A 12,492-nucleotide genomic window follows, 5' to 3' on the forward strand; every position below is an offset into this window, starting at 1 on the left:
TAGGTCTGGCTGTTGTGTTTCTCTCAGCACAGAGCCCAGCTGTAGCGCTGAGGAATTGTGTGCCAAAGGCGCCTTTGCTGGGGCTGGTTGATGCAGCATCCATGATCTGGTGCTCCAGGAACCCCAGTGAGAGTAGGGTAAGGCCATGGTGGTTTTGGTGGGAGCTTTGTCCTGTCCAGCTTTCACTTTGGCCCCAGTGGTGCTGAGAGGGCGCCTTCCTGGGCTTCCCCACATCCCTGGGGCCTTGGCCATGCTGTGACTATGTTGGTTGTGGTGCTAGGTTCTGGCTTCTACTGCGGCCAAATGCTGTGACTCTGCAGTGACAGGAGTTCAGAGTCTGCTGCATCATGGCCACCTGGAGCCTCAGTGCATGCCTTCCAATTTGTGGACTATTTTTGACATTCTGTCAGGGTCCTTTCTTTATAATCAGCGGTTTGTGAGGATGCCTGTATACAGCATATGCCCTCTTATCCCAAATTCCTTTATTTGCAGTTTTTACAGTTTTTCCAGAGGTGAGATGTTTCAGTTGTTCATGAAGTAATTGTCATACATTGGGATTTTTTCCCAAGTATGTGTGTGAGATAGTCACCAGTGACCAACACTTTGCTTTACCAGAACTCCTGCTTTAATCTTTGGCAAGGTCTGGCTGGTGAAGGAACCAACCTGTAAAGTGTCACATCTACCCACAGAAGCACAGCTGCCCACAGTTCAGACATTGGCCCCTCAGAGTTTGCTCTTCTTCAGAATCCTTCTTGCTTCTGCCCATTTCTTTCTCCTTCCTTTTTAAATTTTTTTTAAAGCATCCAGAGATGCTCAGTGTATACTCTGTTGCTTAATTCTATAATTTCCAGAGAAAAGCTGTAGCTTGACTCAAACAGTGGGACCCTGAAAATTTGTTCTTTTTTAAAATTTTTTCTTGAGATGGAACCTTGCTCTGTTACCCAGACTGGAGTACAGTGGTGTGATCTTGGCACACTGCAGCCTCCACCTCCCAGGTTCAAGCGATTCTCCTGCCTCACTCTCCTGAGTAGCTGGGACTAAAGGTGTGCGCCACCATGCCCGGCTAAGTGTTTGTATTTCTAGTAGAGATGGGGTTTTGCCATATTGCCCAGCTGATCTCGAACTCCTGTCCTCAAGTGATCCACCTGCCTCAGCCTCCCAAAGTGCTGGGATTACAGGCGGAAGCCACCATACCCGGCCAAAGATTTGTTCTTGAAGTGTGACTAGGTGACTGCCTATTCACCTGAGTTATGGAGCCATGTTCCAAATCTTGTGCCTTCCTTCAGGTGTGTTTGGAAAGCACAAATGTGTACCTCAGTAGTTTCTTCTCTTGGTGGCAATTTGGAATGGGTGGGATACTCCCCGCCCCAACTCCCTCCCCTGCCCCTGCCCCGGGAGGTATCTTTGGCCATCACCGAGGACACAGGAAGGCACTCTGGGAGATGCCTGTCTCATGACGGGCTTCCTTATTAACTGTGCCTGTGTCTCCTTCGCGAGGCTCATACCTTCTTTGGTTTTCATGAGAAACCAAAAATATTGCATTCACTGTTTTTTTTCTGAATCGGAGTGTGATCAACTGCTTACGGGCTCTCAGGCTGACTCCCTGAGCATGGGCATGGCAGCACCTGGCAGCATCCCTGTGGTACGAGCCCAGCCTGTGGTGCTGGGGATGAAGGAGAAACTGAGAACTCTGTGTTGTCTTTCTCAGACAAGCCCTTCATGTATTGTATTTTCTTTAAAGCCTGTTCTTTAGGGTCCAGGTCAAAATATGTACCAATTTGCTGGCAATAGGTCCCTCTTTAAAACAGTGAATTTTTTTGGGTATTTTATTATGAAAAATTTCAAACGTACAAAAAAGACAAAAGAATTTATACTGTGAGCACCTATAGCTGGTACCTGGATTCTACAATTGGATTTTGCTCTGTTTCCATGAATCTGTATTGTTATTTTGTTGGATTACAAAGTAATTTTCAAACATCATACACATAAGCACATATATCATTAAGTAGAGTTTAATATTTGTTATGGTTCCTGGTTTTTTTTTTTTTTTTGAGGTAAAATTTACATTCTGTGAAAGGCACAAATCCAAGCGTCCTATCTGATGAGTTTTAACAAATACACCCAGTTGTGTCACTCAAGCCGTTATCTAGATGTAGATTGTTCCCAGCACCTGAATTCCCTCGTGCCCTACCCAGTGGGTCCCTTCTCACATCTTCCAGCTCCACCAGAGGCAGTCACTTTTCTTTTTTTTAAAATGGTGTTTGAAAATTACTTTGTAATCCATCAAAATAACAACAGGTTTCCAGCATAGTTTAGCCTGTTCTAGAATTTAACATAAATACTTATATACTCCTCCTGTGTAAAGCCCTTTGGCTTGGTGTGTTTTTGATACTCATCCATGTTGCTGCGTGTATCAGGAGTTTGCTCCTTTTTAACAGTGGACTTTTGAGCGATCATTGGAAGTACCCAGAGCATTGACATAGGAGTCCTCCTTGCCAAATGGAAAGACTGCCATTGACCTTACCAGCCAACCAAAGAGGGGCAGGACATTTGGAAAATCAAGTGGATTCTCCAGCTGGGCTGTTAGAAAAGAACTCACTTCTGTGGAGAATCACTGGATTTTATAGGCTTAGCTCTAGAAAGCATCATTTTGTCATCTTCTGAAATGACAATAATTATCCAATTACATCTCTCCTTTCTGTCATTTTACACCCACAGTTGAAGATTCCTGTCTCTGGATCCAAGTCAGAGGGCCTTCTCTACGTCCACTCATCCAGAGGTGGCCCCTTTCAGAGGTATCCTGGGAAGGTGACGGCAGTGGGGGAGCGGGAGGAAGACTTCCTGATGAAAGCAACCCCAACTCCGTTTTCATTTGTTGTTAAATTACTGTGGGCATAGGAAGAATTATTTTTTAAGCTTGAAGCTGAAAGCTTCGTGGCCTGGGCAGCAAGCCAGTACTGCGGCTCTTAGCTGAGTCCAGTTTATCCATACAGTCTACTGAATTGCCCTCTCCTTATGCCGTTGAATTTGTAAAACTTTCCAGTTATAGTGATCTAGGTCTATCATAATTTGATGCTATGTTACAGCTTCTCACTTGACTGCCTCAATTGTTATAAATGAATAAAGGGCATGGACTCTTGTTCCAGAATTTATTCATCACATTCTTTGCATAAGCTCTCCACCCCTTAATTGGCTTTGCTTGTCTGGTTGCCAATAGCTACATCCACTCACTTCCCCCACGGGAAGCCTCTCTCATAGATGTTTGCTGTTTAGCCAGGCTGTGTTTTAATTCCCAAGGACAAAAGGAGCAGGAGGCCCCACCTAGCTCACCCTGGGCTCACTGACCTCTGAGCCTGGGATTAGTGTACAAGCTGGCTGGATTCCATGCCAGGAACTGAAGGTCACTGTGAATTAGGAAATGAGAAATAAACTGCTCCTTCTTCCTGATGTCCCTTCCATTCGCCTGTCAGTCATTGTTAAGCCTGCCTTGAAGTCGAAGCTGGTTAAATAATGAGAGCCCATGGTAGAATGTTAAAAATTGTGTTGACACAGCACTCGCACAAAATAATGTTTAAAAAAATTTAAGGCATTATTCAAAACAACTGCTTTCCGCGCCCCTTTTTTTGACTACGGCTGTTGCCTCAGCCTTCATAGATTAGAGATACTATACTTTTGGTTTCTCTCAGGTGGCACCTTGACGAGGTCTTTTTAGAGCTCAAGGATGGTCAGCAGATTCCTGTGTTCAAGCTCAGTGGGGAAAACGGTGATGAAGTGAAAAAGGAGTAGAGACGACCCAGAAGACCCAGCTTGCTTCTAGTCCATCCTTCCCTCATCTCTACCATATGGCCACTGGGGTGGTGGCCCATCTCAGTGACAGACACTCCTGCAACCCAGTTTTCCAGCCACCAGTGGGATGATGGTATGTGCCAGCACATGGTAATTTTGGTGTAATTCTAACTTGGGCACAACGAATGCTATTTGTCATTTTTAAACTGAATCCGAAAGAAACTCCTATTATAAATTTAAGATAATGTAATGTATTTGAAAGTGCTTTGTATAAAAAAAGCACATGATAAAAGGAATCAGAATTAATAAAATGTTTGTTGATCTTTGCTAGTTCTCATTTCTTTCCTTTCTCTTCCTCTTCCTTTCCCCTGGAATTTTCAGTCCTCATTACAAAGCCTGAAGCTTAGTAGTACTGAAGGGATTTTTTCTAAATTATTGACCTGAGAATGATGAGGAAGACCACTTTGGTTTTTCACTCTACCTTGAATTCATGTTGTTAAGTAGCTTGTGGACATTATCTATCAATCACTTTGGAATATTTTGTTTGCTTTGCTTTTATTTATTTCTATTTCAGACACCAACCATCTGCCCAGTTGAAGATTTGCAAAATAATTGTTTTTATTCCAAACATTTTGAAAGCTTAGAAAATTTATATGTGTACATATACATATAAAGTTAACTTAGGAAAGTTAGTTTGAAGCTAACAGCGTCTGGCTGGGTGTGGTGGCCCATGCCTGTAATCCCAGCAATTTGGGAGGCCAAGGCAGGCGGATCACCTGAGGTCAGGAGTTTGAGACCAGCCTGGCCAACATGGTGAAACCTCGTCTCTACTGAAAATACAAAAAAATTAGCCAGGCGTGGTGGCGGGCACCTGTAATCCCAGCTACCTGGGAGGCTGAGGTGGGAGAATTGCTTGAATCCAGGAGGCAGAGGCTGCAGTGAGCCAAGATTTCACCACTGCACTCCAGCCTGGGCAACAAGAGCAAAACTCTGTCTCAGAAAAAAAAAAAAAAAAAAAAAAGGAAAGAAAAAGAAGGGAAAGAGAAGGAAAGGAAAAAGAAAGCTAATAGGTTCTTATCCATCTGCTTTCCAAACAACTTAACCGCATGTTAGATAATTGTATTCTTAGGTTTTATTAGTCTTATAAGGAAACATATTATAAAGCAAAAGAACTTCCTTCTGGGCACCAGAGCCTACAAAAACAGAAATCTGGTATCTGCTTTGAAAAGGTCAGTTTAACCCTCTTAGCATTAGCAGGCTTAATGCCATTGTGGTTGTCTACAATGAAGGACAGCCATGAGCTCTCTTCCTACATTCTTAATATTCATTGAAGAGAAGCCTCTCAGAAAAAAAAAAAAAAAAAATGAGCTTAAACATGCTAGTAGAGCATGAGGTCTTCAGTTGTTACAAGTTATCTCTATTCTGGAGTTGTTTCTTTAAAAACATATTTGTGTGTTCTTTGAGTAGATTATACAGTGAAAAGTGTCTCCCTGAGAGCACTTTTGTCAGTGTGTTCAGATAAATATTCCAATCTCTACAGTCTTTTAAAATAAATGGCAGAGCACTGTACAGGTTTGTGCTTTTGCTCTTTAAGTTACACACTGTCCTATTGTCTATATGTTGTGAGTTTATGTGGTGCTTCCTATCTGTCTGTTCTCTGACAACTTTTACTTTATCTTAGTGTTTGAATTTTGTTTCTTTGCTATGGCCAAATTATAGAAAACCAGGGCTTAGGTTGGCCATCTGTTCTGAAGTAAAAGTAAGTGTAGAGTTTGAATTAATGGAGAGGCTTTTCTAATCCACCTGATAGGAAATAGTATTATGTAGTGAAGAGCTCCTTGATTTCTATTTGAAACCCGCTATCTTGGGTATTTTTTCTGTTCACATTTACTTCCTGTGCACTTAATGCCTTTATGGGTGATTCTGAACAGGCTGGAACTTCATCACTGCAGTAGACACTGTCTTTCCTGTTCTTTGAGGATAGCAGTGATGTACACTTGCAGTCCACTGTTTCCTGTATATCCATTCATCACTGTGACTCAGCCATCGACTCCACTAACTACCTTAATGATGTCTTGGATAATGCATCAGAGGAAAAGGTGACTTTTTGAGGAAGGGCCCCCAGTACATCCCATAAAGAGACAGGATAGCCCAGAGACCAGAGAAAGGGGTTTCCTAGAATTATACAAACTGTAGACTTGTAAAGACTGCAGGAGAGGGATCACAGCCAGCAAATGGTAGCGTGACTCCTATGTGCTTTACTGTAGAAGAGGCTGCAGGGCCTCCACCCACAAGTTCCTTACCAGCTAGTGTGCTGGGTGTATGGGCAGGGGTTGTGGAGAGTATTATAATACTGTGCCAAAAGAATTTCAAGCTGTGGTGCTAAAAATGATGTAGAAAAGAGAGATATCAGTTAGGGGGAATCTAAGAGGCTGTCCGGAGGCAGTAGTGTCCCTGTGGGCCTTGAAGTCCAAGATTTTGATAAGCAGACATGATGGAGAGCACAACATGCAAGTGGAAAGCACAACATGAAAAAGGCCCCAGAGCGGGCAGAATGGGAGCTGTGCTCCAGAAATCAGAAGCCCAGTTTGGACAGCGTGTAGATGAGTGCAGGTAAAGTAAAAGAGAGGCCTGGAAAGGTAGGTTGGCCACAGTGTGTGAATGCCAGTGTTGACATTTTGCATATAATTTGTGGCCATCAAAGATTTGGGGGTAAGCACATGATTCTACTGTTAATGAAGGTTTCAGAGATTGTGCTGAATGTGTACTGACAAGACCTGTATGACTTTCAAGTAAGTAAGTCAGTCACAGAGTTTACTGTCTTTGTTCAATTTTCCTAGAATTAGCCTCCTCTTGCCTGCAAACATTCCCTATTCACCAACCCAAGGACTTGATAATACCTGATAAGGTTTTATTGCTGAGTTTAGGTAAAATTTGTATACAGGAACAGTGACACTAAAATTACATATACACAAAACAGCCAGAACTTAACAATAGTTCCTTCTGTCCTCTGGCCACCAGCAAGGCCAGGGAAATGCTCAAGAAGCGGCAGTTCTGAAGGGTTTTCCCAAAGCAAGCAGCTTTGGAAGTGGCTTTAGGCCACTTGACTCTGGCGTTTTCAGTTTGTCCATCTGAAAAATATGAATAAATATTTACCAATCACTTGCCTTACAGGTGAGACAATGTTTATACTGCTCATTGGGATGCTTGGGCAAAAGATGCTGTTTACACAGGAGGCTCAATGATGGGGGCAGTCAAGAAAGAGGTGGGAGGGTGATAGGAAAACCTCCAGTCTCCACCCACTAGAAGATTCTCACCTCCTTAGTAATGCGCTCCTGGTTCAGGCATGTTTTTTGGCAGAGTTCCTGAGTTGAAAGCACTGTCAGGAATGTGTACAGAAAAACTGCGCCCGTGTTATAATCCAGGGCAGAAAAGTAGGAAATGAAAATACTAAAAACATGCCTCTAAGACACGGGTTGGGTGCCGAAGTGAAATCTGACTTTGCAGGAGAGAGTACTTTTCATTCCTAAATTATCTTGCAAGTTTTTTTTCCCTTAGAGGAAATTTCCAAAAGGAATTTTTTTAAGGAAACTTTTTAATTGACTTATCAGATCACATGAGGTATGTTAAAAACCTATTATTATTAAATAATAAGCCGCCAAGGCAGAAATTAGACCCCCTACTATACACCTAAAAGATGTAACACTTATCTTTTAACTTGAGCTACCACATCAGTCACCTTGCAGTCTTAATGACAAAGTAATTTTTCACTTCCAAATTATTTTTATGAAACGAGAAACTATAGACCTGTCTCCCTTATGAAGGTTGATGCAAATATTCAAAATAAAATATTAGTGAACTGAATCCAGTGATATGTAGTGGTATATTGTATTATTTTTCACGAAATAGGTTGGTGCTTCTCCCTCTCAGTGCTCTTTCCTGTGGGAGGATTATACATCCCTGCCTCGTTGAACTTAGGTGTGACTGTGTGGCTTGTGAGTGGAAGTGGCATGCAGGACTTCTGAGTAAAAGTTTTAAGTGCCAGCCCTTGGTTCATGCTGTCCACTTTGCCTTCGTCCCTAAGATTGGTAATGTTCCAGATGGTGGCTACTTCAAGGGCTTGGGGGCTCGGACAGCTGACCCACAGTGGGACACGGAGCATAAGGGAGACATAAACCCTTACAAGCCCCTAAGATGGGGGGCTATTTGTTACCCCAGCTTAACCTAGTGCACCCTGCTGTTAACAGTGACTAACAGAGGTTTATTCCAGGAATGCAAAGGTGGTTCAATATCGGGAAATCCTGGAATTATTTTAACCTAAGACATGGCTTAGATCTAGGACTTAATATTCAATTGGAGAGACACACAAACCATTGATTGCAGAACATGTCCTTGGTGGTTTGACTGAGTCAATATTTATAAAATTAATTATATAAAAGTTATATTTATACGCATATATTTTATAAACTAAGCTACTTTCTAGGACCACATTGTTAGAAAATTCACTATTCAAAACAAAGTAGAAGAAACAAGAAAGAGTAGACACACTTCTCGCTATTCCTCCACTAAGTGCAGCCTGGACTTCCATAAAACAAACATCAGACTACTGTGAAAGATGAGAAGACCAAATGGCTAGGAACTTCAGTACCCAAGGAATAACACAGCATCGATTTCCCTGGGTTTTCTTTTGCCTCATATTGGGCAAATATGAGGCGCTGGAGAAACCAGTACCCCAGAAACACCAATAGGAGCCAACGGCTAAGCAAAGCCTGGTGTCTCTAGCCAAAGGATCAGGACAGGGCAACCTAGAAAGATGGAGAACTCTAAGACAGTAACTGCCCTACTCTATGCAAACACCATGGAAAAACCCGTGGCCCCAATCCCACAGCCTCATCAGCAAAAGCCAAGTGGGGAGCCTAGACCTTCTCCTTTGCCTGTTGTAATGAGGCCTCCCCATCCCCTGCTGGAGCAGTGTCAGAGCTAGCCCAGCAGAGAGCTTGGGACATCTATCCCTGCAGGATGGTAATGAGGCCAACCCCCACAGTGTCAGTGGAGGCCATGTTGGGAGCTTAGACTTTTACCCTGACCCAGGAGGAACAACTCCCCCCACTCCCATGGTATCAGTGGGACCCACGTGTTCTAGCGGGAAGCTGCACTTAGCCACCCCTCCCCCTGCCTGTATTCAAAGGGGCTCAGTAGTGAGCCTGAACCATCAACCCCACCACATGCCCCCGTCACCCACTTGGGTGGTGTCAGAGTAGACCTACGAAAACATGATTCAAACAAGGTCCAGCGTCTCAAACCCAAATGGGCAGAATAGAACAGAAAGCCATGCTCTCATGCCAAGAACCAGGCAAATGTCAACCTGAATGAGAAGAGAGAGTTAACAGACACCAACACCAAGATAACACAGATTTTAGAATTATCTGACAAGGATTTTGAAGCAGCCATCATTTAAAAAAAAGATTGGGTGAGCAATCATGAACATGCTTGGAATAAATGAAAAAAATAGGACGTCTTAGAAGATGGCAGAATCAAATGGAAATTTTAGAATTGAGAAGAGTAAATGAAACAAAAATCTCACTGGATGGGTTAAACAGCAGAATGAGGAGTAAAGAGAAAACAATCACTGAATTTAAAGATGAAATAAAAATCTGAGCGGAGAAAACAGACTGCAATTGGTACCTGTGGGCCTCTAGCTAAAGACCTAACATTTGAATCATGGCTCTAAGAAAGAGGAGAGGGAGGGTGGGGCTGAAAAAGTATTTGAAAAAAAAAAATGGCTGAGAGTTTACAAATTTGTCAAAAACAAATGAACCTTTTATAGGCGTATATACCTAGTTTCATTGTGTTTTACTTTATTACACTTTGCAGATGCTGTGTTTTTTACAAATTGTGGGTTTGTGGCGACTGTCGAGCAAGTCTTTTGGTGCCACTTTTTCAACAGCTTGTGCTCACTTTGTGTCTGTGTCACATTTGGTAATTCTCACAATACTTCAGACTTTTAAATTACTCTGTTATGGAGAGCTGTGATCAGTGATCTTTGATGTTACTATTGTAATTGTTTTGGGCACCATGAACCTCACCCACATAAGATGGTGAACTTAATTGATAAATGTGTGTGTTCTGACTGCTCCACTAATTGGCCATTCCCTCGTCTTTCTCCCACTTTTCAGGCCTCCCTATTCCCTGAGACACAACAGTATTGAAATTGGGCCAATTAATAATCCCACAGTGGCCTCTCACTAAATGTGAGAGGTGAGGAAGCTGCAGGAGAAAATTTGAAGCTAGCAGTGTTCATGAGATGTAAGTAAAGAAGCCATCTCCATAAAAGTACAACGTGACGCAGCAAATGTTGATGGAGAAGCTGTAGAAGTTACACAGAAGATCTAGCTTGGACCATCGATGAAAGTGGCTACACTAAACAACAGATTTTAAATGTAGATAAAATAGCATTTTATTGGAAAAAGATGCCATCTAGGACTTTCATAGTTAGAAAAACTCAATGCCTGGATTCAAAGGACAAGCTGACTCTTGTCAGGGGCTAGTGCAGCTGTGACTTTCAGTTAAAGCCAATGCCCATGGACTATTCTGAAAATCCCAGGGCCCTTAAGATATGCTGTATAAACGCAACAACAAAGCCTGGATGACGTTGGGTCTGTTTACAGCCTGGTCTACTGAGTAAGCCCACTGTTGAGACCTAGTGCTCAGAAAAAATAGATTTCTTTCAAAATATGGCTGGGTGCAGTGGCTCACACCTGTAATCCCAGCACTTTGGGAGGCTGGAGCGGGTGGATTGCTTGACGCCAGGAGTTCAAGACCAGCCTGGGCAACATGGTGAAACCCTGTCTCAAAAAACAAATCAAAAAACCAAAATATTGCTACTCATTAACAATGCACCTGGTTACCCAAGAGCTCTGATGGAGATGTACAAGGAGATGAATACTGTTTTCATGCCTGCTAACACAGTATCCATTCTGCTGCCGATAGATCAAGGAGTACTTTTGACTTTCAAAACTTATTATTTAAGAAATACATTTTGTGGTTTCTCTGATGGTTCTGGGCAGTCAGTTCAAAACCTTCTGGAAAGGATTCACCATTCTAGATGCCATCAAGAGCATTCAATTCACGGGAGGAGGTCAAAATATCAACATTAATTGGAATTTGGAAGAAATAGATTCCAATCCTCATGGAGGACTTGGAGGGTTTCAAGACTTCAGAGGAGGAAAGAACTGTAGATGGGCTGAAAATAGCAAGAGAACTAGAAGTGGAGGGGCCTAGAGATGTGACCGAATTGCTGTAATCTCAGGATCAAACTTGTATGGATGAGAAGTTCCTTCTCATGGACGAGCAAAGAAGGTGATTTCTTGAAATGGAATCTACTCCTGGTGAAGATGCTATGAACATTGTTGAAATGACAAAAGATTTAGAATATTCCATAAACTTAGCTGTGGCCAGGGTTTGAGAGGATTGACTCCTAATTTTGAAAAGTTCTACTGTGGGTAAATGCTGTCAAACAGCATTGCATGCTACAGAGGAATCTTTCATGAAAGAGTTAATAAATGCAGCAAACTTCACTGTTGTCTTACTTTAAGAAATTGCCACAGTCACTGCAGGCTTCAGCAACTTATCTTTTCCTACCCTCCTCTCGCATTTAAAAGTACTTTTAATGTATGTACATTATTTTTAGGCATAACACTGCTGCTCATTTAAAAAAACTACAGTATGAACCATGTTATATGCAGTGGAAAGCCAAAAACTTCATGTGACTTACTTGCTTGTATTTGGTTTATTGCAGTGGTCTGGAACTGAAAGTGATGGGTATTTCTGAGTTATGCCTGTATTTAAGAAGCTGAGTGAAACCCAAAGAAGTCCATGATAGGACAGACTTCTGAAAACTAAAGACAGAAAAAAGCTTGAAAGCATCAAGAAAGAAGTGAAATCTTAACTAGAGGGAAAAGTAACTCAGATGACAGTGGATTTCTCTCTGGAAACCATGGAGGCCAGAAGGAAGTGAGACAAGTTCTTTTAGTGCCAGAAGAACTATCAACTTGTGGCTGGGCACGGTGGCTCACGCCTGTAATCCCAGCACTTTGGGAGACCAAGGTGGGCAGATCACTTGAAGTCAGGAGTTTGAGACCAGCCTGGCCAACATGGCGAAACCCTGTCTCTACTAAAAATACAAAAATTAGCCAGGCATGGTGGCGCATGCCTGTAATCTCAGCTACTTGGGAGGCTGAGGCACGAGAATTACTTGAACCCGGGAGTGGAGGTTGCAGTGAGACAAGATCCTGCCACTGCACTCCAGCCTGGGCAACAGAGCAAGACTGCCTCAAAACAAAACTCTGTCAACTCCAAATTCCTATTTGGTGAAATGATCCTTCAGGAGTGATGGGGTAATAAAAACATTCTCGGTTGATAGGAAACTAAAAGAATTTGTTGAATGAGTCTACCCTATAGACCTTGAATAGACCAACCCTAAAGGAAGTTCTTGAACCAGAAAGGAAATGTTTAAAAAAAAAAAGTTTTGGGATGTCAGGAAGAACGATGGAAACAGCAAAAATACGGGTAAATACAATAGACTTTCCTCCTTGAGTTTTCTAAATTGGTAGTGGAAGCAAAATTGTCTGACATAGATCTCAATGTACGTAGCAGGTTATGTTTAAGACAATTATAAATGGGGGGGGGAGGGGACGGGCAAGAGAG

General features: G+C 42.4%; 2 protein-coding genes across 50 annotated transcripts in view; one reads left to right on the plus strand and one right to left on the minus strand.

The window, feature by feature from the left end:
- Positions 1-12,492, plus strand: part of COA1 (cytochrome c oxidase assembly factor 1) — a 120,971-nt gene that overhangs the window by 85,902 nt on the left and 22,577 nt on the right. For 15 of the 49 annotated variants that reach the window (XM_009452952.4, XM_009452953.4, XM_063813900.1 and 12 more), the window contains 2 exons: positions 2,719-2,795; positions 3,687-4,112. In XM_009452952.4, coding sequence (XP_009451227.1) covers positions 2,719-2,795; positions 3,687-3,786 — 177 coding nt within the window. In that variant the 3' untranslated portion in view covers positions 3,787-4,112. Of the gene's footprint in view, positions 1-2,718; positions 2,796-3,686; positions 4,123-9,962; positions 12,355-12,492 lie in introns of those variants that run through there. The other 34 variants (XM_063813920.1, XM_063813930.1, XM_054687217.2 and 31 more) reach the window with 5 other exon arrangements.
- Positions 6,521-12,492, minus strand: part of STK17A (serine/threonine kinase 17a) — a 53,968-nt gene continuing 47,996 nt past the window's right edge. The window contains exon 9 of the transcript XR_001719209.3: positions 6,521-6,917. The gene's annotated coding sequence lies outside the window, so the exon portion shown is untranslated. The remainder of the gene's footprint in view (positions 6,918-12,492) is intronic.

Source organism: Pan troglodytes, chromosome 6, assembly GCF_028858775.2.
Source record: "Pan troglodytes isolate AG18354 chromosome 6, NHGRI_mPanTro3-v2.0_pri, whole genome shotgun sequence".
Classification (NCBI taxonomy): Eukaryota; Metazoa; Chordata; class Mammalia; order Primates; family Hominidae; genus Pan; species Pan troglodytes.